Source organism: Protopterus annectens, chromosome 13.part0 (assembly GCF_019279795.1).
Source record: "Protopterus annectens isolate FY-2018-M chromosome 13.part0, PAN1.0, whole genome shotgun sequence".
In the NCBI taxonomy this organism is placed as follows: domain Eukaryota; kingdom Metazoa; phylum Chordata; order Ceratodontiformes; family Protopteridae; genus Protopterus; species Protopterus annectens.
The window spans coordinates 503522674-503544957 of record NC_056747.1 but is presented as its reverse complement, the minus strand read 5'-3'; the positions used below and the strand labels follow the sequence as shown (position 1 = coordinate 503544957).

Below are 22284 nucleotides of genomic sequence, written 5' to 3'. Positions count from 1 at the left end.
ACGATATAGGAGGAAATCTTTACTGGAGGCCTCACTTCACTTGAGGCACTTGAAGTAAAATACTGACGTACTGTAGCAGCATTTAAGAAGCAGTTACAAAATACACTAACACACACACACACACACACACACACACACACACACACACACACACACACACACACACACACACACACACCCATACACATAGAATATTGTTGCAATGGCACCAAAAAGCAGTTGGCAACCACAACACTGCCATGATCTTGTTGTGGCAAGCAAATCATGAAGTTTAAAAAATGGCTACCTGCAATCCTCTTGTGTTAGGTAGAAGCCAAACTAGGTGGAAAAAAATTGCAGACAGCCTGAAGATGGAAAGTGTAAAGGAACCCAGGATAGTCACATACAACTATGGAAACCTACCACTGCATTATGTCCCAGGACTGGAAGCATGGATGACTAAATGCATCCACACAACAAGGTAGGATAGCAGGAGGCAGTAGTAAGCAGGGGCCATTAAAAATAAATAAATAAATAAATAACTAAATAAAACATTACATACAGATTAGGCATGCCACAGTCACAGTCAGGACATCTGTGGTTACGGAATTGTACTGCCTGCTGACATGTAAGGGATGTGGAACAAATGCGCACACAGTGCAAGGTTATATACAGCGGTTTATGCCCAGGTAATAAAAAAATACAGTATGAAGTGGAACACAGCTGTCCGTGCAGGAGCATGTTCACATCCCATAACATGCTCGCAGAAACAAAATACTACCCAACCTCATAGGACAAGAAATGTACACAAAGCCTTAAAACAGGGAGGGGGGCAGATGAATGCACAAATACAAGGACATACTGTAAATAGTGCTCCCAGAAACACAGATGGTGATAGAATAACAAGAGTTGTGTTAGCATGCATACTCTGTAGGACAGGAGTACTGAAATACAAGTGAAGGGCAGTATGTAGTGACTGCAGTGCACAGTGATATGTCTGAAACCTGCAAACTGTATGAGGAAAACATGAACACCAAGTAAGAGATGCCACGATACATGTCAGGACGGTAGCAAGCCAAGCAGAGCAGTATGTGAACCAACAGGCTGAAGCTTGCTGCTAACCATGATGGGCAGATAAGCACCTGCATTGCACAGATGCAAAACATGCAGGTAACAGAGGGACACACTGGGCAGGGTGGACAAAAGCAGGGGGATGCGCACAGGGAGGGAAGTTGGGGGGATTAGAAGAGCATGTAGACTGTCCTGCATAGATGCATAAAACAATGGCTCTCTTATTCAGCAACAGTAATGCCCAGTGCACAGTCAACAGTACAGATGAACAGGAGGCTTGACACTTATGGTAGTGTACAGGGCAGGAACAGAGCAGCACAACACATAAATGGACAAAGTTACATAGCAGGCCTATGTGATGACTGAGGGAGGTTGGCTATGGAGGTATACACACACACACACACACACACACACACACACACACACATACACACACACACACACACACACACACACACACACACACACACACACACACACACACACACACACCGAGGATAAGCAAAGTATGCAGCTTTGCAACATGATACCAAAGTGGGGACTTCCTGCCATATGCAGGGCAGAAAAGGTTGGAAAGACTAGGTCGTACTACATCTGTGTTGAAACACAGATGTAGGGAAAAATGCAAACACATAAGGTAGGATGTGGACATTGTGAATGAGCAGCACAGGGTCAACAGATGGTAGTACATGCAGTGGCTTTCCCAAGTTTTGACCCATACAATGATGACAGCTAATATGTGACTATACCCTATAAAAATATCTGTTGACTCTCTCAGACACATACAGATACACATCCAGTGCTAGCATACCAAGCTGGCAGTACTACACACAATGGTAGTGTTAAATGCAAGCACACAAAACCACACACATGTACGTCTATGTTAAAGGTGGTCTACAGAATGCAAACATACACAGTGATATAGGATACAAAACACCACTGCCAGGTGTAAGAGTTGCACACTATGTGTAACATGTCCATATATTTTATTTGTATGTGAAACCATGTGACATACAGATAGCACTCTGTAATATATACATATCTTGCAACTCAGTTGTAAACATGTGGGTGGATGTGGTATGAAGTAGCATACTGCAGCTGTATACAAGTCTTAATGTGTTTTGGGTCTGTCCATTGTATGTGTATGTAGGGTCACTACATGCTTACATGTGATAGTTATGTGCTATAGCACATAGATAGTCCATGGTACTCCTGTAATCCTGATGGCCTTGCAACACTGATAACGATCTCTGCTCACACTTTTGTATGACCTTCCTTCCTTCCAGGTGTAGGTGGATGCCCTCTTAAGCCTGCCTCCTTCTAATCCTCCACAGTGTTCTGCTCCCACTGGATATTGGTAAGATGGTCTTGCAGGCTACATGATGCCAAGCCTCCACTATATTATGCGTATGTGGCAAGTCACTGTTCACCAGGTCTGACACATTCCAAAAGCTGACAGGAAACATTGGTGGGATTTTCTTCACAACTTGCTGCTGAATAAAATATTTCCTAGGATGACTCTAGTATAGTGATGGTTAATGTATCGCAGAACATCCTGGTATACTGGTGGGAACATGTCCTGCAGCTCAAGGGATGCTGGTATAATCTTGTCCTCCATCAGAAATACTAATGCAACCACTGTGTGTATATTTGTGTTCCAAATGAGATGTCTGTGCCATAAAGTGTGGAGAGATGGTTTCACTGCAGCAGCCTCCATATTATTTGTGCAAAATGAAATAAGTACCCCTTGGGCAGTGCTTTGGATACATGTCACTGAACTGCCTTGATAGCAACACATTCAAAATCAGTTAGTACAAAGTCTGCATCAAGGTGTAGACCAAAGGTTTTGCACATGTTGTCAATGACCCCTCACATAATATGCCATGGCTGATTGCCAAGTCATCAGTACCTACACTAGTGGGGCCATGTGGTGAATTCCATGTTTTCCCATTGTACCCATGTACAGTGTACAACTGCTGACAGATAGCAGCTTCTGTCATAAATGTGCCATCAGCAAGTAAAATCCTCAAGCTGATCAGGTCTATGATTTAGACTCTATGGAAAGTATCACTGCAGTCAGGTCAGAGTCCTTGGCATGATAACAATGTATGGTAAACGTTCCACTCTTGATGGGATACAAGTCTGCACTGATCATGCAGTGTCAAAGCTGTCACGGAACACTCTACCTGCACAGTGTGATGGTACCTGCTGATGGTATGCTTCAGGCACTTTATTGTTGGCATTGCCATCACTACTTCTGTATGTGCATTATGTTGCAATTCCTGTATTATCTGTACTGGTGCATCCCTACTTGTGGATACATTATCTTTGAGAACAGCCATTATCTGTGCTAAAAGAGTGGAAGCAGCACTGGGGACATGCTGATGGCCTATGTTTTTTTAACACCTCTCTCCTGTCTGTGCCTGTTGTTGTGACCCTTCCTGAATATTCCTTGTCTTTTCAGTGGGCATGCCCAGTAATGACATGTACCATACCTCTCAAATGTCCAAATTTTCACAGAATGTCCAGATTTTTCCCTCATAATTTTGGTATTTTCCTCATAAAATTTGTGATTTTCTGGATTTTTGTGGCAAATCAGTGAGGACTGACTTCACTAAACAATGACAGAAGTTTGAGTTTCAGACTTCAATCCTTCAGAAGATATATAGTAACACAAGACCTTTTTATTTTAGCAATATTCAAAGTTTATAAGAGCAATATTTAAAATTTGTCCCTGTTTAGCCCCACCATTATTTTTGGCTTTGTCCAGATTTTTTGTACCAAGAGGTTGAGACCTATGGCATGTGCCCATATTTTTCTCCAGGTGATATACATATTCTTCTGTGACTAGTTTTTGTTTTCCCTTTTGGGTTGGTACCATAAGGTAGGCTACACCTATATGTCCTGGAACATAGTTGTCCTGGTTGTGTTCCATGCAACCTAGTTGCTGCTCCTGTTGTCAATAGTTTTGTTGCTGCTACTGCTGAGACTGCATGATACTACAGGCCTCCTACACCACAATATGTGGTGAAATATATATAAGGTTGCAATTTCTATGAGTCAGTGTTAGGTAACACCCCTAGGAACAACCCACCTGTATAGGTTATGCTCAGGTGACTTACCTTTTCCTTCTTAGCAGTACTGTCTTCAAGAACTGTTCTGTTCCACCATGGTACAGGAGAGGCCTACCTGTGTATCTGTATGTGTCCACAGATATTTCCACAGGGCATAGTTGCATGCCTGCTGTCATCATTGTATGGGATGAAACTTGGGTAAGCCATTGCATATACTAAAATGTGTCCACCTTGGGCTGCTCATTGCCCAGTGTCCACATTGCACCTTATGTGTTTGCATTTTTCCCTACATTTGTGTTTCAGCACAGATATAGTGTGACCTTGTCTTTCTGGCCTTTTCTGCCCTGCATGTGGTAAGGAATATCCACTTGGGCATCAGGTTGCCTACCTCTTTCATCCTCAATGTTTGTGTGTGTACCCCAGTAGGCAACCTCCATCAGTCATCGCACAAACCGACTATGTAGCAGTGTCCATGTATGTGTTGTGCTGCTGTGTCTCTTCCCTGTTTCCTGCCATGTCTCTCCTGCCTCCTGTCCGTCTGTGTTGTTAACTTTGCACCAGGCATTGGTGTTGCCATTCAGGGGAGCCATTGTTTTATTCATTTGTGTAGGACAGTCCACCTGCTCTTCTACTCCCCCCCCCACACCTTCCTTCTCTGTATGCCCACCCCCTGCTCTTGTCTGCCTTTCCTGCCCACCATTATGAGCTATCTCATGGGTGAACTGCCCTGTGTGCTGCTAACATCTATCAGTATGAATACCCTGCTCAGTGTGTCCCTCTTTGACTTGCATGTTTCGCATCTTTTTATGCCCCTCATGGTTAGCAACAGGTTTAAGCCTATCAGTTCACATACTGTCCTGCTCAGCTTATTTCAGTCCTGACATGTACCGTGTGTTCCTCATATGGTTTGAAGGTTTCTGACATATCACTGTGCAATGCAGTCACTACATACTGACCTTTAGTTGTATTTCAGTACTCCAATTCTTCAGAGTATGCATGCTAACACAAATCTTGTTATTCTATCACCCTCTACATCTCTGGAAGCACTATTCATAATATGTCCTTGTATTCATGCCTTTGTCCACCCCCCATTTTTTGTTTTTGTCCACATTTCCTGTCCTCTGAGGTTGAGTAGTGTTATTTCTGTGAGCATGTTATGGGGTGCGAACATGCCATTACACAGATAGCTGTGTTCCACTTCATACTGTGTTTTTGTTATCTCAGCATACACTGCTGTATGCACCCATGCACTGGGTGCACTTGTTCCACATTCCTTACATGCCATCAGGCAGTACCATTCTCTTCCTGCATATGTCCTGAATATGACTCCGTAGACACCTATCCTGTGTGTAATGTTTTATTTATTTATTTATTTAATTTTAATGGTGCTATGTGTCCCTGCTTGCTACAGCCTCCTGCTATCCTTCCTCATTGTGGGGATGTAGTTGATTGTCCATGCTTCCGCTGTTGGGGTGTAATATAAGCATAGGTTTCATAGTTGCATGTGACTATACTGTGTTCCTTTATGCTTTCCTTCTTTGGGCTGCCTGCAGTTTCTCTTCTACCTTGTTCAGCTTCTGCCTAACGTGAGAATTGAAGTTCGCCCTTTTTTTTAACTTCTAGATTTGTTTGCCGCAATGAGATTGTGGCAGTATTGTGGTTGGCTACTGTTCTTTGGGCGCTGTTACCACAGTATTCCCCCCAACACACACACATACACGTTTGACTTTACATGCTAAAACAGAGAAAGTGATGCCCAGATAAGCAAAATGTTTAATCACAACTAGTTTCATGGCCCTAGTTTGCAGAACCAATTAATCTCTGTCTGTGTGAAACCCTTGCCTTGATACCTGCATCATAGAAGCACAATGGCAAACCATGAAGTTAACTTTACTAATAAAGACTCTCAGGACTTATTTGAAGACTGATAATTCATGGTCTGGCAGTGGGAAAATAATGTTTTCCCCAGACCAGAATGACATCTAGAAAGCAGGAAACCATAAGCTTTAAGTAGTCTGAGATGATATTCTTGTATCAGTTAAAATATTAAAGTCAGTTGGTCTGAATGAATCACTGAGTAGTGAACTTTTATTTAATCTTAAGGTAAATTTGTATGTTCAATACATTTTTCACACCTTTTGACTTTTTTCTTTAATTCAAGCTCCTGAGAGAAGGATTGCATGTTTACACATGGAATACAGCAGAAAGCATGGACTATGCTGAGCTTGTTACTTCGCTAGTTTGCAGTGACTTGTATACCAATTATAGTACTGTGAAAAACAACTATAGAGAAATAGTAGACCTGACTGCAGGCTGGGCTACAGGAAGTTTGGACATATTTTCCTGCCGCATTCTCACCAAAAGTTATTCCATCGATGAACTAGTAAAGGAACAAAGGTAAGGTGATTCAGTATCTACTGCATGTTTTATGCTTTGATGAAAAGAACATTTGTTTTTCTGGTTACTGTTAACTATACAAGTTATTGAACTTTTACTGCATTTTGAATTTATGTTGCTGTTTAGAAATAAAATCATGCTATCTAAATAGAAAAAACATCTGGGTTTTGAAATGTATGCAATTCTTTTCAGGTGCGTTGATACAAAAATTTCATAGAGTGTTCTTGCTGTACTATAGATCAGATAAGTTATCAACTTTGAGTAATTTCATTGAACTATGTAAATTAAACAGCTGTTTCTTTTCCTCAGTTTTATTTTTCATCTCTCACCTACCATTTCACTTTATATAACATGCAAATAAGATAAGCATGGACTGCAAGTCTGTGGATTATGACTTGTATAAGTGCATGGCTATTGCCAACAGAAAAGGATTCATAGTGATCGAAAGTTGCTTTTGTCACATTTTCCCTAACGTTTAAAAGAACTGGAAGTGTTCTATGGTGAGGACATCTTGATTTCATTTCTTTTGTTCTTCATAGTTTTCCTCTTTCTGTGTTCTAATCTTCCATTTTACCTTTGCTTAGCATCATTTCACTACTGCTACCTTTATCAGATGTTGCATTTTATATGGGTTAATATATTTTTGTGATCAAGAAGTACTTATTCTCTTCAGCCTGAAGCTTTACTGACAAACTTATTTGGAAACAGAGCAATTGTTTTTTTTTTCTGTCAGTTTTAAAGTCTGTAATGTAACTGAAAACATTTTTTCATGGAGAAATTGTGTTTGTTTTTCTTTTGAGTAGCTGGCATAGTTAAGTCAAAACATAAACTATAAATCAACAAAAAAACAGGAACACTGGAGAAAACTTAAAGCTATAAAACTATTTATTTCAGGACGTAGTTCCGTTAAAAACACAAAAACACTTGAAAAGGCTGTAAAAACATTACTGGTTAAAAGTCACAAGAACACCTGGGACTATGAACAATGAAAGTGTAAAAATGCTAACTAATAGGCTTTTAAAAATACAAGGATATCACATCCAAAATGAAGTGTATAAAAATCAACTGTTCGACCCAATTTCAACATTTCCATATATTCGCATCCATGTCTATTAAACATGGATATCAAATCAGAGCGTAGTTTAGAATGAGAAATTACACCTGTAGGATAATGTCACATCCTAAGCCCTTTTGGGCCAAGATTTTCTTTAATGCATTCCAGGAAGTAGCTTGATTTCTAAAAATCACAGAAAAGAAACTTATTCTAATAGTTTTCTTCACTTTTCGAGCAGCCATCCTTTGGCTCAGAAAAAAGCAGTGATAAAAGGGCAGTTCGTTCAGGCCAAACGTATGGTTTCTAATGCTTTGGACTTTTGGGATGAGTGTGAATTCTTGAAATACATGTTCCTTAAACGTGAATACCCAAGTACGTTCTTCCATGGTATAATGATGGAGGTATTGAACAAATGTAAGAACAATTATTTTGCTCCGATTTTGAAATAACCCAACATAAATGAATGCAATAATCAAGACAACTAATGCAAGTGAATATAACAGTTCATATGACCTTTTCTGAAGATAGTTCTTCAACTGCACATATTAAGAAAAATTGGGTTATTCTTACCCAGGGTAGTGCAATAAATATTTCATGCCTACTACAGCTAAAAAAACTTTTCAGAGAGATAGAAATCTGAAATTAATATCTGAGAGAAGGAGAAACACTAATGATGAAAGAAATGGCATGTTTAAATGTGGAAACTGCCCCGATTGTAAATTCATGTTGCAGGCCAATGAATTCCATGAGAATGGGTCAACAGGTAAAATAAGGGGATGTTACAATTGTAATTCTACTAAAGTTGTCTATTGTGAGTTGTGCTGCTGTTGCTCTAGCTTCTATACTGGCAAAACAGAGAGAAAACTCTGTCATAGATTGCGTGAACATTTGTATGACATCCGAAAACAGAACTTAAATAATGCCTTAGCGAAACATGTTTTTGACAATCCTAGTCATGTTTTTCACTTTTTTGTTATCTGTCAAATAGAGTCTAATACAGGAAATGGGTTTGGAATTTATATTTGGAGAAATTAGAACTGCATTGGATTGCGGTTAAATGCTACTACTTGCAGGGGACTTTTATGAATGCATATCTATTTTGTGTTTACTTAAATTGAAGGCATTGGAGAGGCAGTGAGTGAACGAATGAGATAATTACACATTGACTAGGTGGTTCATTGCATAGTAGCTAATGAAATGTTTTGAATAAGGAGGCTTGCCAGTCATATGACTGAGATTTGTTTCCTCATTGGACTATAAAATGGGCTTGGCTGATGATCTTATCCATCTGAAGAAGTTTTCAAACTGAAGATGAAAGCGCTTATCTTTTGTGGATTATTATCACCTGTGGATTATTTTGTTGGCTTTCTGTTGCCTTTCAAAATTGGGTTGTACTTTGTTTTTTAAAATATTTATTTTGGATGCGATATCCTTGGATTTTTAAAGGCCTTTTAGGATTTTTATACTTTTGTTGCTCATGGTCCCAAGTGTTCTTGTACTAGTAACCTTTTTACAGTCTTTTCAAGTGTTTTTGTGTTTTTAATGGAACTACACCCAGAAATAGTTTTATAGCTTCAAGATTTCACTAGTGTCCCTGGTTTTTCATTGATGTATAGTATTGTGTTTTAAGTGCTTTAAAGTGCTTTTCACTATGTTTTTTTCTGCCAAAAAAGTAAGTTTTGTGGAATGGTACTGTTTACCAGCAATTGCTGCTTGTCTTCCCCATGAAAGAAGTACCATTTTTGTCTTGATCATGGAACAGACTACTGGTCCTACAGTCAGTCCTTCTTCTAGCCACAAAAAGGAAAAATGAAGCAAACAACCTTTGCCACTATAGCAGTTTGTCTCATTTGCTGGAGGGTGACTCTGCTGTGGCCATTTGCTGCACCTCAGACCACTCATCTTTTACCTTAGATCCTTCTGGTATACCACCTACATCCAGTATTGACTTAGGGTTAGCCACATCCTCTGTGACTTTTGGGGTGCCCTCAGTGGGCATGGGAGAGCCACCCTTGTCACCCCTGGATGAGAGAATAAGGAAGGTTTCCTTATTGTGTCAGAATGCTGTGCCCATCCCTGGAGAAGTAGCTGCTACCACCAGTAACACAGCTGGCCCCATTTTTCCTGTCCAAATGAAACAGAAACCCAAGCATGTATCTACTCCTTTTCAAATTTCATTGGATAGAAGTAGTTTACTGCTTTTGGCTCAGAGTTTTATTCAGGCTGTTGATCCTTCTTGTAAAGTAGTTTCTGGTAAAGAAAGAGGGATTCCACTTTTCTTGGAGAGATTCAAGATTCTGAATCAGAATAGGAAGCTGGTGGATACAGTTTTTTTCCTCAGATTTCTGTTTCAGATTCAGAAGAGAGCTCAGTTTCTGATTCTTACTGTGGGGGGGGTTCTCTTTCTCTGAGACTATTACTAGAATGTGTCAGTATTTTCAGTTGGAAAAACTGAGGTTTTCTCAGTCCCTCTGAAATAGTATGAGTTGTTACAGGAGAATTTTCCAGAAATTACACTCATTAATCCTGTTCTGTCTGCTTTAGATGATGTGTGTGTTACTGCCTGCAATTTTCCTGATAGACAGCTGCTTCTAAAAAAAGCAGAAAGGCTGTATAACATGTCTCAGTCACTTAAAATGTTATGTACTATTCCCAAACCTGACCCAGCAGCTACAGCTTTAGTTGATCACACTGCTCATAAGCACTTGACTAATTCCAAACCTACTCTTTCTGTTAAGGATGGGGAAATCATTGATAGATATGGGGAAATGTGTATACTTCAGCAACGTCAATTTTCAGAATTTTGCATTATCAGGCTCATGTGTTATAGTTTCTTCTGACGAATTGTGAACGTATGAAGAATATTTTATTTGCAGTTTCTTCTTGTGAAGAAAATCTGCTACAATTATCTTAGTGTCTTCTATTGCACAGGTCACTACTCACTGTTTGCAGTGTGTGCATGAATCTGTTGATACTTCTTTCAAGGCTATGGCCACTGATACTATTTTGAGGAAGTTTGCATGGTTGCATTCTCAGAACCTCTCAGATGATGTTAAAATGAGATTTTACATTCTCCCTTGGATAGAGATTTAGTGTTTGGCCCCTCTGCTACATAAGTGATCAAAAAGTGTGATGAAAGGGATGAGATCATTCAGGGAATCTCTCAGCCATCCTTTTCCAGATTGTCCAAAACCAAGGACAGTCCAACATGTTTGAATGACTGTTCAAGAGACCTTGTGACCCCCCTCAAACTCTGGCCCCTTTTTTATTCCAGAAAGTCTGAATCTCCATTTTTCTCTTTGACAGCAGATTGTTTCAGACAACTGAATTCTGAAAATCATTCATCAGAGTTACAATTGGCAGTGGGAGGAAATTCCTGCCAGGGGCTGGAGTGGGATGAGGTCACAAAGTCTCTTGAATGAACATGTGCCTAAAAGGAATTAAGGACTTATCATTCAGGCAGTCAATTGGAGATGACTGATGAGAATGATGTCTATGAGAAGCAGTTTCATGAAGGTGGAGATAAAAGCTATGGAGTTTGGAGTTGAAAAATAAGAATTTGACCAAATATTGTTCAGTATGGAGAATCAGAATGCAGATAAAAATTCCCATATCGTGCATAATACAAATGTGCAGCATTTATCCATTTCAGCTGAAAATGAAGTAAACAAATACATTGGAGTGGTGCAGATAACATAACTTGTGTCAGGGGAGCTTGTGGATGATCAGTTAAAGGGATGGCAGATAGGATTTTTGTAAGTGCAGAGGATGATAATATGAAAAAGGAACCAGATGATATGGCAGAAGAGACTTGCAGTTAAAACTTCTGCAGCAGTGAAAAGAAGTAAAAGAGGGAAGTAGCAGTGAACTGAAAAGTAGTTCAGTTTTGTGACAGCAGGAAGTGCAGCAATTAAAACTTATGCAGCTTTGGTAGCAGGTAAAGGAAAGCAACAACAACCTGTATGCAAAACTATTTTTAAAAAGAAAAGAAGTCCAACTGTGGGAATAAAAACAAAAATGAGACTGCAGTAGATATTATTTATGGGATAATTTGGTAACTGTTCTGGGATTTACAGTTCAGGAAATTCCGTCTTTTATAGATATAGGGACAGAGACTTCTTGTAAGTTAACATTTGAATCTAAGGGACTGGTGATGAAATTAATGGATAAGTGTAACAAAAGGAAAGACGTGTATGCATGGAGCAGATATTTGTTTTCTGGCAGTAACTTAAATGTTTAAAATGGTATTTTGCAGTTAAGAACTGATGGACTAGAAGCGAATGATGTTAAAAAAAATATGCAGGGTTTGAATGAAGCTGTTGATAATGTAAAAGTTAGATGAGAGAAACTTATGGAATGGAGGGTGGTGGTTGGAAGCTGTTTTGAAATATGAAAAATAAAGTAAAACAGTTGACAAGTTTTATTTTGTGGCTGGTAATGGGGGGCATTGAGATATATAGGTCAACCTAAATCATGTGTCTTTTTTAGGAACTTTCCTCACTTAATTAATGATTGCGACAAGATACAATGCAACCAGTGTGGGGAGAAAGAACATACATCAAGTTGTGTGGCTGAATGCAGGCTGTGTAAAAAAGGGACACTTTTGGGTGGACTTTCAAGAGCAAAAAAAAAAAAAAAAAAGATGGAAAAGGAAGAAAACCTACAAGAGGAAGTACAACAAGAAACTGAGGGAGAAGGTGAAGTAGAAGAGGAAGAAACTGCAGAAGAATTAAAATATGGAGGGGAAAAAGGAGGAGAGGTTTTGCAGGCAGGATGAGAGGTCCGGAGGAGGAAGCAGAGGAGGAATTGACGCACATTTTTTTTTCAAGTTATTGCCAGTGAAAATTCTGATTCTGAAGAGCAATGATTATTTGTACATAAACACAGGAAAATATTAATAGAGGAAAGAGTAACAGCAAGGAAAACAAAAATTGAAAGATATTTCCTCTAAACGTAAAAAGAACAAAAAGCAACAATTTGAGTACTTTCAATAAACATGAGCAGTATTATTAACAGTAAGTAAGATGGGGATAACGTAATTGTGTTCTAAATGTGGTGTTTATGTTCTTAACTTAGTGGATGCAAGATTCCTTACGAATAAAGAAAGACTTTAAATAGGAAAATTGTGGGGTGTAAATATATAAAACTTAGGAAGTAAAATTTGCTCTGGGATGGCTGTGTTATGTAAAGAAACAGTGAAACTACTATATGTAACACTGATCAAGATGAGAAGGCCATCTGCTTTGGCTGTGAGGTGGAGAGAATCTGGTTATAAAATTATAGCATTGTGTGCTTATACAACTAGCAAGGAAAGAGCATCTGTTTAAACAAATATTATATTAGTCTGTGTGGTAGTTAAAATGAGTATTATTTCAGTGGGCTTAAATTGTGATTTAAGGGAAAGATGTAAAAAAGAAAGGGCAAGATGTTAAAAAAATTTAGGAGGTGATAAAATGTGGGAAGTTACCTTTGTGGAATAAAAGTCAATGAACTTCTAGAAAAGGGCACTTGGATATGAAATTGGTTATTCTGTGTTATCAGAAGGCTTGAGTGTAGCATATGATGATACAGTTTTGACTTGTTTCTCAGACTATTTAACAATATGGAGAGAAGGTATGGAAGAAAGGGAATATATTAAAAGATAAGGCAATAAAACAATAAATTGTGGGGTGAGATTAGAGAGTGGGAAGTATTGCAGTTATAGAAAGATCATATAGCCATGAAGGGCATCTATAAAACTGTGCTAAGTGGGAAATTAAATTTAAAAAGAGTTCTAAATGTTTTTCCCAGTAGCAGGATAATGTAAGAAAGGAAGAGAAATTGAAATATCGGAAAATCTATAGATGTGCAATACAGTAATGTATTATGGTACTGAATAAGAAATTGAAAAAAAATAGGGATATTATTTCCAAGGGAGGAGGTGTCTGTATATTTGGATAAAACTGCAAAGAAGGATATTAGTAAGATGAGTGAAATGAAAAATGCAAAAGTAGAGATATAAAGAGCATAAGAGAAATTTATGAGTATTGTAGTACAGTATGTCAAAAATAGGTATACAGATGGAAAAAGAGAAAATGAAAACTAAAGAAATTTCTAGGACAAGGTAAGGAAGAATTTGAAAAATAAATTACAATTAGTGAATTGGGTGAAGTACTTAGGAAAGTAAATGTTGATTCTGTATCAGGCCGAGATGGTATATGGTATGGAATGTTCAAGAAATTAATGGACTGGCAAAGGGAGTATTTTTTAAATGTAAAGGCATTTTGTAATGGTTGAAGGAAGGTTTTTTTTATGAAAAGTTATGTATTGGGATATTAAAATGTATATGCAAGAAAGATGAAAAAAAATGTAATAACAGTTGGAGACCCATCATGCTAAGTAGCATGGATTAAAACATTGTATGTGAATAATACAGGGGAGAATGGAAAGAAGGATGGAGGAATATTATGGAAGAAAGTATGTATGGTAAAAAGGGAACAGATGTCAAAAGTGGTTATTGGTTGTCAGAGAAATTGTGGATGATGTTATAAGTTAAAGGAGGATGTAAAATTTAAGGTATGTGATATTAGCAAGGCATTTGATACCATAGGACATAATGCTTTGTGGAATGTTATGGAGAAGTATAGTATAGATAATAGAATTTTTTTTATATACGAAAAACCTCTGGCTGACTGCACTCTGTTTATCTCTGTCCCGTGGGTGTCCCTCAGCAGTGTGCATGACTTCTCTTAACCACATTCAAAAGTCCAACAAAAAAAAATCCAGAAGCAACTGCCTGCATACACAAACATGGATACTGGAGCCCAGTACAAACCAGTAAAAAGCTACAGCAAATCCTACTTCTATCAACAGACTGTGAGCATTTCCCTTAACCACATTCAAAAGTCCAACAAAAAAAAAAAAAAACCTGAAGCAACTGCCTGCATACAAGAATGCGGATCCCGGAACCCAGTACAAACCAGTAAAAAACTACTGCAAGACCTGCTTCTATTAACAGATGTCCCTTAGCCACATTCAAAAGTCCAACCAAAAAAACCCCCTGAAGCAGCTGCCTGCATTCAAGAATGCAGATACTGAAATCCAGTACAAACCAGTAAAAAGCTACTGCAATTTCTACTTCTATCAACAGACTGTGAACAGTGCAAGTCTAACATAATCTTCTCTCTATGATTCTCCCATCAGTTCTTCTGCTGTGCACACTACTGGACCCCCCTTTCCTCCCTTTTATTGTAACAAAAATATACAGATCTGATGATGTTAAAAATCTGGTATAAATGATGCTGTTAACATTAAATGTTTTTTGAAAGAGTCTATATAAGGAAATAACTTTCCGAGCTTTGAAATTTTATTGATTAATTGTATAATTGTTTAAGTGGAAGGATGTGTTTATTGGTGCAGAAGTATTTAAAAACTGTTTTTAAATGTGATGTTGAGAATGTACATTTTATTCCGAAGACGTTTGGTTAAGAAAGCGTGGATTAAAAGTTTTTATTACGCTAACTTTGTGTGGATTTTACTCTGTTCTTCTGCATCTTCCAGTTTAGTTTTGTGATTTATATTCATAACTCTCTATATTTACAGTTAGATTTAGACTTTTCACTTCTACTTCTACCTGATCTGATAATCTTTTAAGTACCACTGGTGGTATGGACTTCTCTCTTTACCCTTGTGGTATTCCTCAAATACCATCACTGGTATTTCTTCTGTCTTTGTCTTTTCTGTCTAGTTGTGTGTTTTTGACTCTTTTGATAGATACTGTGTGTATTTAGATAGGTATAGACACAGAGAAAGTAGAATTTACATTTTTCTCTGAAACCTTGATTGTTGTGTTTAGTTTTTCATGATATCTGATAAGTGTTTCCAACATTCTACTTTGTGTAATGATAAACTTCCAAATAGTGCCTCTGACAATGATTGTCTTTATTGCTTGGGGGTGCCCCATCTTTTGGTGCAACCTCCCTGTGTGGTTTGTCAAATTTTCAGTCACTGCACTCTGAACAAGTGCAAGAACAAGTTAATACTGAAGGACCTGCTTAAGTCACCGTTTTCAGAAGCCCTTTCTGCGATGGAGGTCTTAACCCCTCCTTTTAAGGAAAAGAAAAGGCCCCATTCAGTTCCCTCTTCATCCTCTGGTGACCAGGGTAAGTCTATGAAACCTAAAGTGCAAAAAACTATCTTTGGAGCATAAGTCTGCCTTGTCAGCACCGACCTCATCTGCTCCAGTTACTATGACTGTTACTATATCGGCACCAGCTTCGGCTCTGATAGTCTCCGGCACTAACTATAGACCTCACCTCGCCTACTACAACTTCAGCACTGGGTACCACTTCATCACAGTGCACGCCTTTGATGCCTATCTCTGCAATGATGATTGAAACTTCCATATCGGCTCAGAGTCCCCCTTTGGCACCAAGCTCTTTTACGGCCCCAAGAACAGATTTGACCCCACTGTTTCCCGTCTCCAAACTTGAGACATCAATGCTGGTAGATCCCACACCATGGACCCAATATTCTCCATCCACAGACCCATTTCTAGGCCAAGTGTATAGCCCATTCCTAGATCGACCTGACTCCCCATCAGGGTTATCCACTAGATCTACAAGGAGCCTTTCAGAACTTGATGTGGTATGTCTTGTGGATCAGCTGTTGGCAGCCAGGGGGATACCCACTCCTTTCAGGACTTATCCTCCTGCAGGACTTGGGTTTGACTTTTCCAAGGACTCCATACTATTCTCCTCCTTTGACCATTCCAGTTCCAAAGCCTTCTGCTCTGACGTCTTTTTTGGAGCCCCCTCCATCTCAGTGCCTGTAGTGGACCTCACTGAGGCTCCAGGAACTGTCCCTTTGGTCCTCAGTTCCCGCTGAACCAGTCCTTCCTCAATCCCCTGATTGGGCTGCAGGCTCTTTGGTTTATGACACAGTTCTGAGTGCTTCTCCGGTTCCGTCCTTGGTGCCAGGAGCTTTGCCTGCACCAGTCCTGCTTGAGGCTCCATCCTTGAGAGTGGGTTTGATGGAGTGGAGTGTGACCCCAGTTCTGAGGTTGTCCTTCTCGGTTCTGAGCTCCGATCCATCTTTGGGTGGACCTGCTTTCCGTGCTATGGAGAGGGCACTTGCTTCTGGAAGCATTCCACCAACATTGGGCCCCCAGATTTCTCCCCTTGAGCTACAGCTGTCACAGGCCACCTCTCAAGGATACTGGGCAGGGAAGCCACAGTAACCCCCAGTACAGGGTACCCACTCTTCAGAGTCCTCCTCAGAAGCCCCCACTGAGGAGCCACAATGGAAGAGCAAGAGAAAGCACATAGACTTGCCTGAGGAGTCCTTGACAGAGGACATGGATTTCAATGATGGTGAAGGGTCTCCACGGTCACCCCCTGATGATGTCTCCTTTGGGGACATTCGTGAAATGCTGAAGCAGAGGGGTGACTGGAAGTCCACCAACCCTTCTTCTGAGGAGTCCGTGTTTCTGCAGGCTTTCTGTGCCTGGCCATCTACCTCTTGAGTGACCTCATCTGCAGATGAGCTTGTTCAGCTCATGGTGCAGCAAGCCTGGAAGAACCTTGATTCTGTTAATGTGATCACTTGGAGACCCGACAAAATACTTTCTCCACCTGAGGAAAACCCACATTGGTCCAGAGGTTTACCAGTCAATGCCATGTTGGTGGTGGCAGCCATGAAAAAGGATCTAGCTGATGAGAGTCCTACTGTCTACCCACCCAACAGAGAGTCCCAGGCTGTGGACTGATTGGGGAAGTGAGTCTTTGTATCAGCGGCCTTTGCCTTACTGTCCCTGAATTACTTGGCACATTTCATGAGGCTCCAATTAGACTTGATCTCCAAACTCTCTGGAACACTCACAGGACAGGTGCCTGATGAGGTAAGGGATAAAGTCTTGCAGCTCGCAGCCCTGTAATTGATCTCCAACTCGTCCATGAGGTTGCTTTCACACACAACTAAAGGGGCCACTAGAGCTGCGGGTCAGGGATAGTTATGAGACGTCATGCCTGGATGTGCATTTTTGACCTCGTGGATCCCCTTCGTCTTCCTTTCTGAATGTTACCATCAAAACTTCTTCCATGTTTGGCTCCAAGGTAAAGGACACTCTGGCCAGGTGTGAGCAGGACGGTAAGACCCTGTCTGCCATAGGTCTACATTTTTCCAACCCTCAATGATCCTTTTCCAGGAACCAGAAGATTGGGAAGATGTGGCACAAAAAATCTCAGGGTCCTTTCTGTGCCATGCGTGGTGATGATACCCCCAGGGGAAGAGAGGGGGGTAACAATTTTGGAAGATGACTGTATTGAGGCAGAGGGGTCCATGTAACCAAGGCCCCAGAGACTCCTTCTCTGGGCAGCCTTACCAGCGCTCCTGAAGAGCGGCCTGACTGCTTTCCTCTAAAAGCAGTCGGGGGTCATTTCTCTCTGCACCAAGCTGCCTGTCACTCTATTACCACCAGTCGTTGGGTGCAGAATATCATTACCAGAGGTTACACCATTTCCCTCATCTCTTATCCAAAACGTCCAATGAAACTTCCCGACCTTCCACCCAGTCAAAGGGAAGAAGCAGCTTCAGAAATAAAAAAAGCTGTATCAAAAAAGAGTCATCCAGTTAGTCTCACCAGACCAGTGTGGATCTGGATTTTACTCAAGATTCTTTTTGGTGCCAAAAAAGACAGGGGACGGGAGACCCATTCTGGATCTCAGTAGTTTAAACAAGTCTGTTGCCCAAACCAAATTCCGGATGGTCATGGCTTTGTCCATTCTCCCTTTTCTAAGGGAGCATGTTTGGATGTGCTTGACAGATCTCCGGGACGTGTATTACCACATCAAAATGGACAAGTGCTCCAGGAGTCTACTTCACTTCTGGCTAGGAGCTAATCATTACCAATTTCGTGCCTGCTGTTTGGTCTCTCTACAGCCCCCAGATTGTTCACAAAGTGCATGGCAGTGGTTACAGCTCACTTGAGACTTCAAGGATTCCTGGTGTTTCCATATTTGGATGATTGGCTCCTTACCATCCCGCCCAAGCATCTTCTGGTAACAGCCCTGCAATACACCCTTTCTCTGACAGAAATTTTGGGGATAACTGTGAACTGGGAAAAATCCAGTCTTACTCTGGTCCAGCAGATTGAATTAATAGGAGCAGTCTTCAACACTCGATCTGTCTGGTGTCGCTCCCAGCTTACAGACTCCAGAGACTGAGGTTCAGCTCCGGTGATACTCTTTTAAAACAAAGTCTCAGTGAAAGAAGTTCTTCAGGTCCTAGGATCCATGGCAGCTTCCATACCAATAGTGCCTCTTGTGAAACTGCACGTGCGGATTCTCCAATGGCTTCTCTCTCAGTGGCTCCCGAACCATGACCCTCTATGTTTTCAGATTCAGATAACCAACTCTTGCAAGTAGGACATTCTTTGGTGGATGAGGCCAGACACAGAACTTGGAGCTGCCCATTTCAGTCCCCTTAGCCCAAGGCCATTGTGACCATGGATGTTTCCCCAATAGGGTGGGGGGCCATTTCCAGGGAAAGACCGTCCAAGCCACATAATCCATGTTGGAGGGCAACCTGCATATCATTGTTCTAGAACTGAGAGCGGTGCTATTAGCATTGCAAGCATTTCAACCAGGTCTTTCTTCTGGAACGATTGCAATTCAGTCAGGCAGTATGTCAGTAGTCTGGTATATCAACAAGCCAGGAGGAACCAAGTCCTACCCCCTGTGTCGAGAGGCCATGTGAATTTGGCAGTGAGCGATAGCTTCCATCCACTTTCTGATAGCAACGCACATCCCTGGGAGCTCCAATGTGATTGCAGAGAAGTTGAGCAGATGTATTCTCTTGCCCCATGAGTGGTCTCTCAATCCTGAATTAGCGGCAGAAATTTTCAACTGTTGGGGCCAGCCTTGCTACAACCTCTTCGCCTCCCCATCAAACAACAAATCCAGCAGCTATTTTGCCCTATTACCCCCAAAGGGGGGAGTCCCTGAGGGACTCTCTGGTTCACAATTGGCCCACGGGACTACTTTATGCCTATCCCCCATTCCACTGATTCCACTATTCATAAAGAAAGCTATTTGATTGAAATGCTAAGTGATACTCATAGCCCCATTTTGGCCTCAACAAGTTTGGTTCCCCTTCGGCCTCATCTGTTATATCCACCCTGGATTCTAGACCCTCTTCCAAACCTGATTTTTCACCCCCAAGGGTAGAGTCACCCGAATCTGTCCAATCTCAAGCTGACAGCTTGGTTTCTCCACTTCCGTTAGTTGCCAGGCAGGATGATCTCACCTCACCTGTTCATAACATTATTCTGGCATCTCATAAACCATCCACCAGAAGACTATATCTGGAGAAATGGAAGAGGTTCTCTATTTGGTCAAAGGAATAGATGCTAGATTTGTATTCGTCTGCAGTCACAGCGGTTTTACAATATCTAAGTTTTTCGCAGATGGAGCTGTAGCCTCTACCATATGAGTACATCTAGCGGTGATTTCAAATTATAATGGGCTGGATGGTACTCCTCTCATATCACTGCATTTATGTAAACTTTTCACAAAGGAGTTTCTCACATTAGACCCCCAATCAGACAGCCTATAGAGCCATGGAACCTTACGTTAGTTATACAGTCTTTGACTCAACCCCCCTTTGAATCTGCAGCAAAATGTGACCTCAAATTCTTGTCATGGAAATCTCTCTTCTTGGTAGCCATCATGTCAGCCAGATGAATTTTGGAGCTTCAGGCACTGTGCACAAAAATACCCTATCTAATCTTCCACAAGGCAGAGTGTCACTCCAGACAAACTCATCCTTTCTCCCCAAAGTTGTTTCTGACTTTTCCATCATTGAGTCTATTGACCTATCAGTATTTATCCCAATTTTTTCTAATACAGGAGAATACTGCCTACATTTTTTGGATGTACAAAGGCAATTGAGATTTTATTTAGACAGAACCAAAACAATACGTAAGACTGACCAACTTTTCATTTCCTTTTCTGGGCCTAGCTTGGGAAATTCTGTCTCCAAGGTCAAAATGGCTAAGGGACTGCATATGTTTCACTTATTCATTTGCAAAAGAACCTATGCTACAGAATATTAAATCCCATTCCACTTGATCTATGGCACCATCTGTAGCCTTCCATTTAAGGGCTTTTGTGGATGATATTTGCGCAGCAGCCACTTGGGCTAAACCCCACACTTTTATCAATCATTACAAATTGGATGTGGTCTCCAGAGGGAGAGCTGCCTTCAGCTCAATGGTACTCAGGAATGTTCTTCCATAAGGGCAGCCCAAGGATCTCAAGGTAGCTGGGGATTCTGCCCCATCAGTGATGAATAGAAAGAAGAGTAACAATATTAGATAAAGATGCTATGTCTTACCATAATGTTCCATCTGTGTTGTTGATCTTATTTCATACATCACTTCCCAACCTCCTTCCCCTGCCAAAGGCTCCTGTGGGCTACTTTGGGTCCAAGTGGTGTTTTAAGGCATTTGAACAGAAATGGCCTCTGCTTTACTTGTACAGCATGGGAAAACTCAATCTGAGTTAATAAGGAGAAGGGAATTGTTGGTAGAAGCTTAGCTCAAGAGTTTTTGGATGGCCCGAGCTTGGTATTAGGCTGACTTGGTTCAGAGGGTTCAGAAATTAACCCATCAGTGATGAATGAAAGAAGATCAACAGCACAGATGAAATGTTATGGTAAGACATAACTTCTTTTTTACCAAAGCTTTGCATTTATTTTATATTCTACCTCCCTGATGCTCTATTGAATCTGCTTTTGAGTTCACATAGATAAAAAGACACCTTTAGGTACTGAACTGGGCTAGCTGGCTGATTGTTTTTCTCATCTCACAGCTTTCTCCAAGTCCTGGTTCAACCTGTTCCGTTCATCATCACTTCGCTCGGGCTTACTCCACTCCCCTACCCTACCCCTATTCCCACCCACCCTAACTTTCCTCAAACTTATACACTCACTTTAATTAACCACACCCCCACAACCACTCAGTTTCCTCCTTCTAGCCAATACTAGCTATCCAGTCACTCAAAAGTACCTCCTCCACCCTATTACTATAACTCTTAACTGCCCTCATGTCTTTCACTCAACATACCATATGTTACTCATCCTACTTAACTCCCTCTTTCTACTTACTCTTTTCTACTCCACCTCCTGTCATTCTCACTGCCACTACACCCACTCTTCTCCTACTCTCTCCCTCAATCACTACAATCCACTAACATCTATAAACTTTTCAGTAGCTCCCTCACTCTTTACTCACTTTCAAACTCTCTTACATAAATTTAAAATACTTATCTCTCCCTCTTCTACAGCCCCCTTAACACAGCATATAAACCCTCATTTCCAAGCCTTCTGCTGGCTGACGATATTCCCCCCAACCATGGCCCACCCTCCAACCCAACCACAGGTACCCATACTGACCCCTCTAACACCTCCACTACATTAACTGACTATTCTTCCTCCTCGACCTCCCTATACCCCCTATTCAAACTCCTCAGCCTCACACTCGAAAACCTTGAAAATACTGTCCCTCAATATTCAAAGCATTGCTAACATAGTTACTTCTTTCCATGCCCTTATCTCTCGCTGTACAATCCTGACATTCTCACTATCTCAGAAACATGATTACAACCTCATATTAGAAACTCTGAAATACTCTCCCATGGTTACAACATCCTCCACCTCGACTGACACAAGAAA

The 22284-nt window shown here is 40.8% G+C and overlaps 1 protein-coding gene across 1 annotated transcript in view; it reads left to right on the top strand.

The window, feature by feature from the left end:
• Positions 1–22284, top strand: part of LOC122787923 (dynein beta chain, flagellar outer arm-like) — a 5188001-nt gene that overhangs the window by 710495 nt on the left and 4455222 nt on the right. The window contains exon 22 of the mRNA XM_044054850.1: positions 6286–6521. Coding sequence (XP_043910785.1) covers positions 6286–6521 — 236 coding nt within the window. The remainder of the gene's footprint in view (positions 1–6285; positions 6522–22284) is intronic.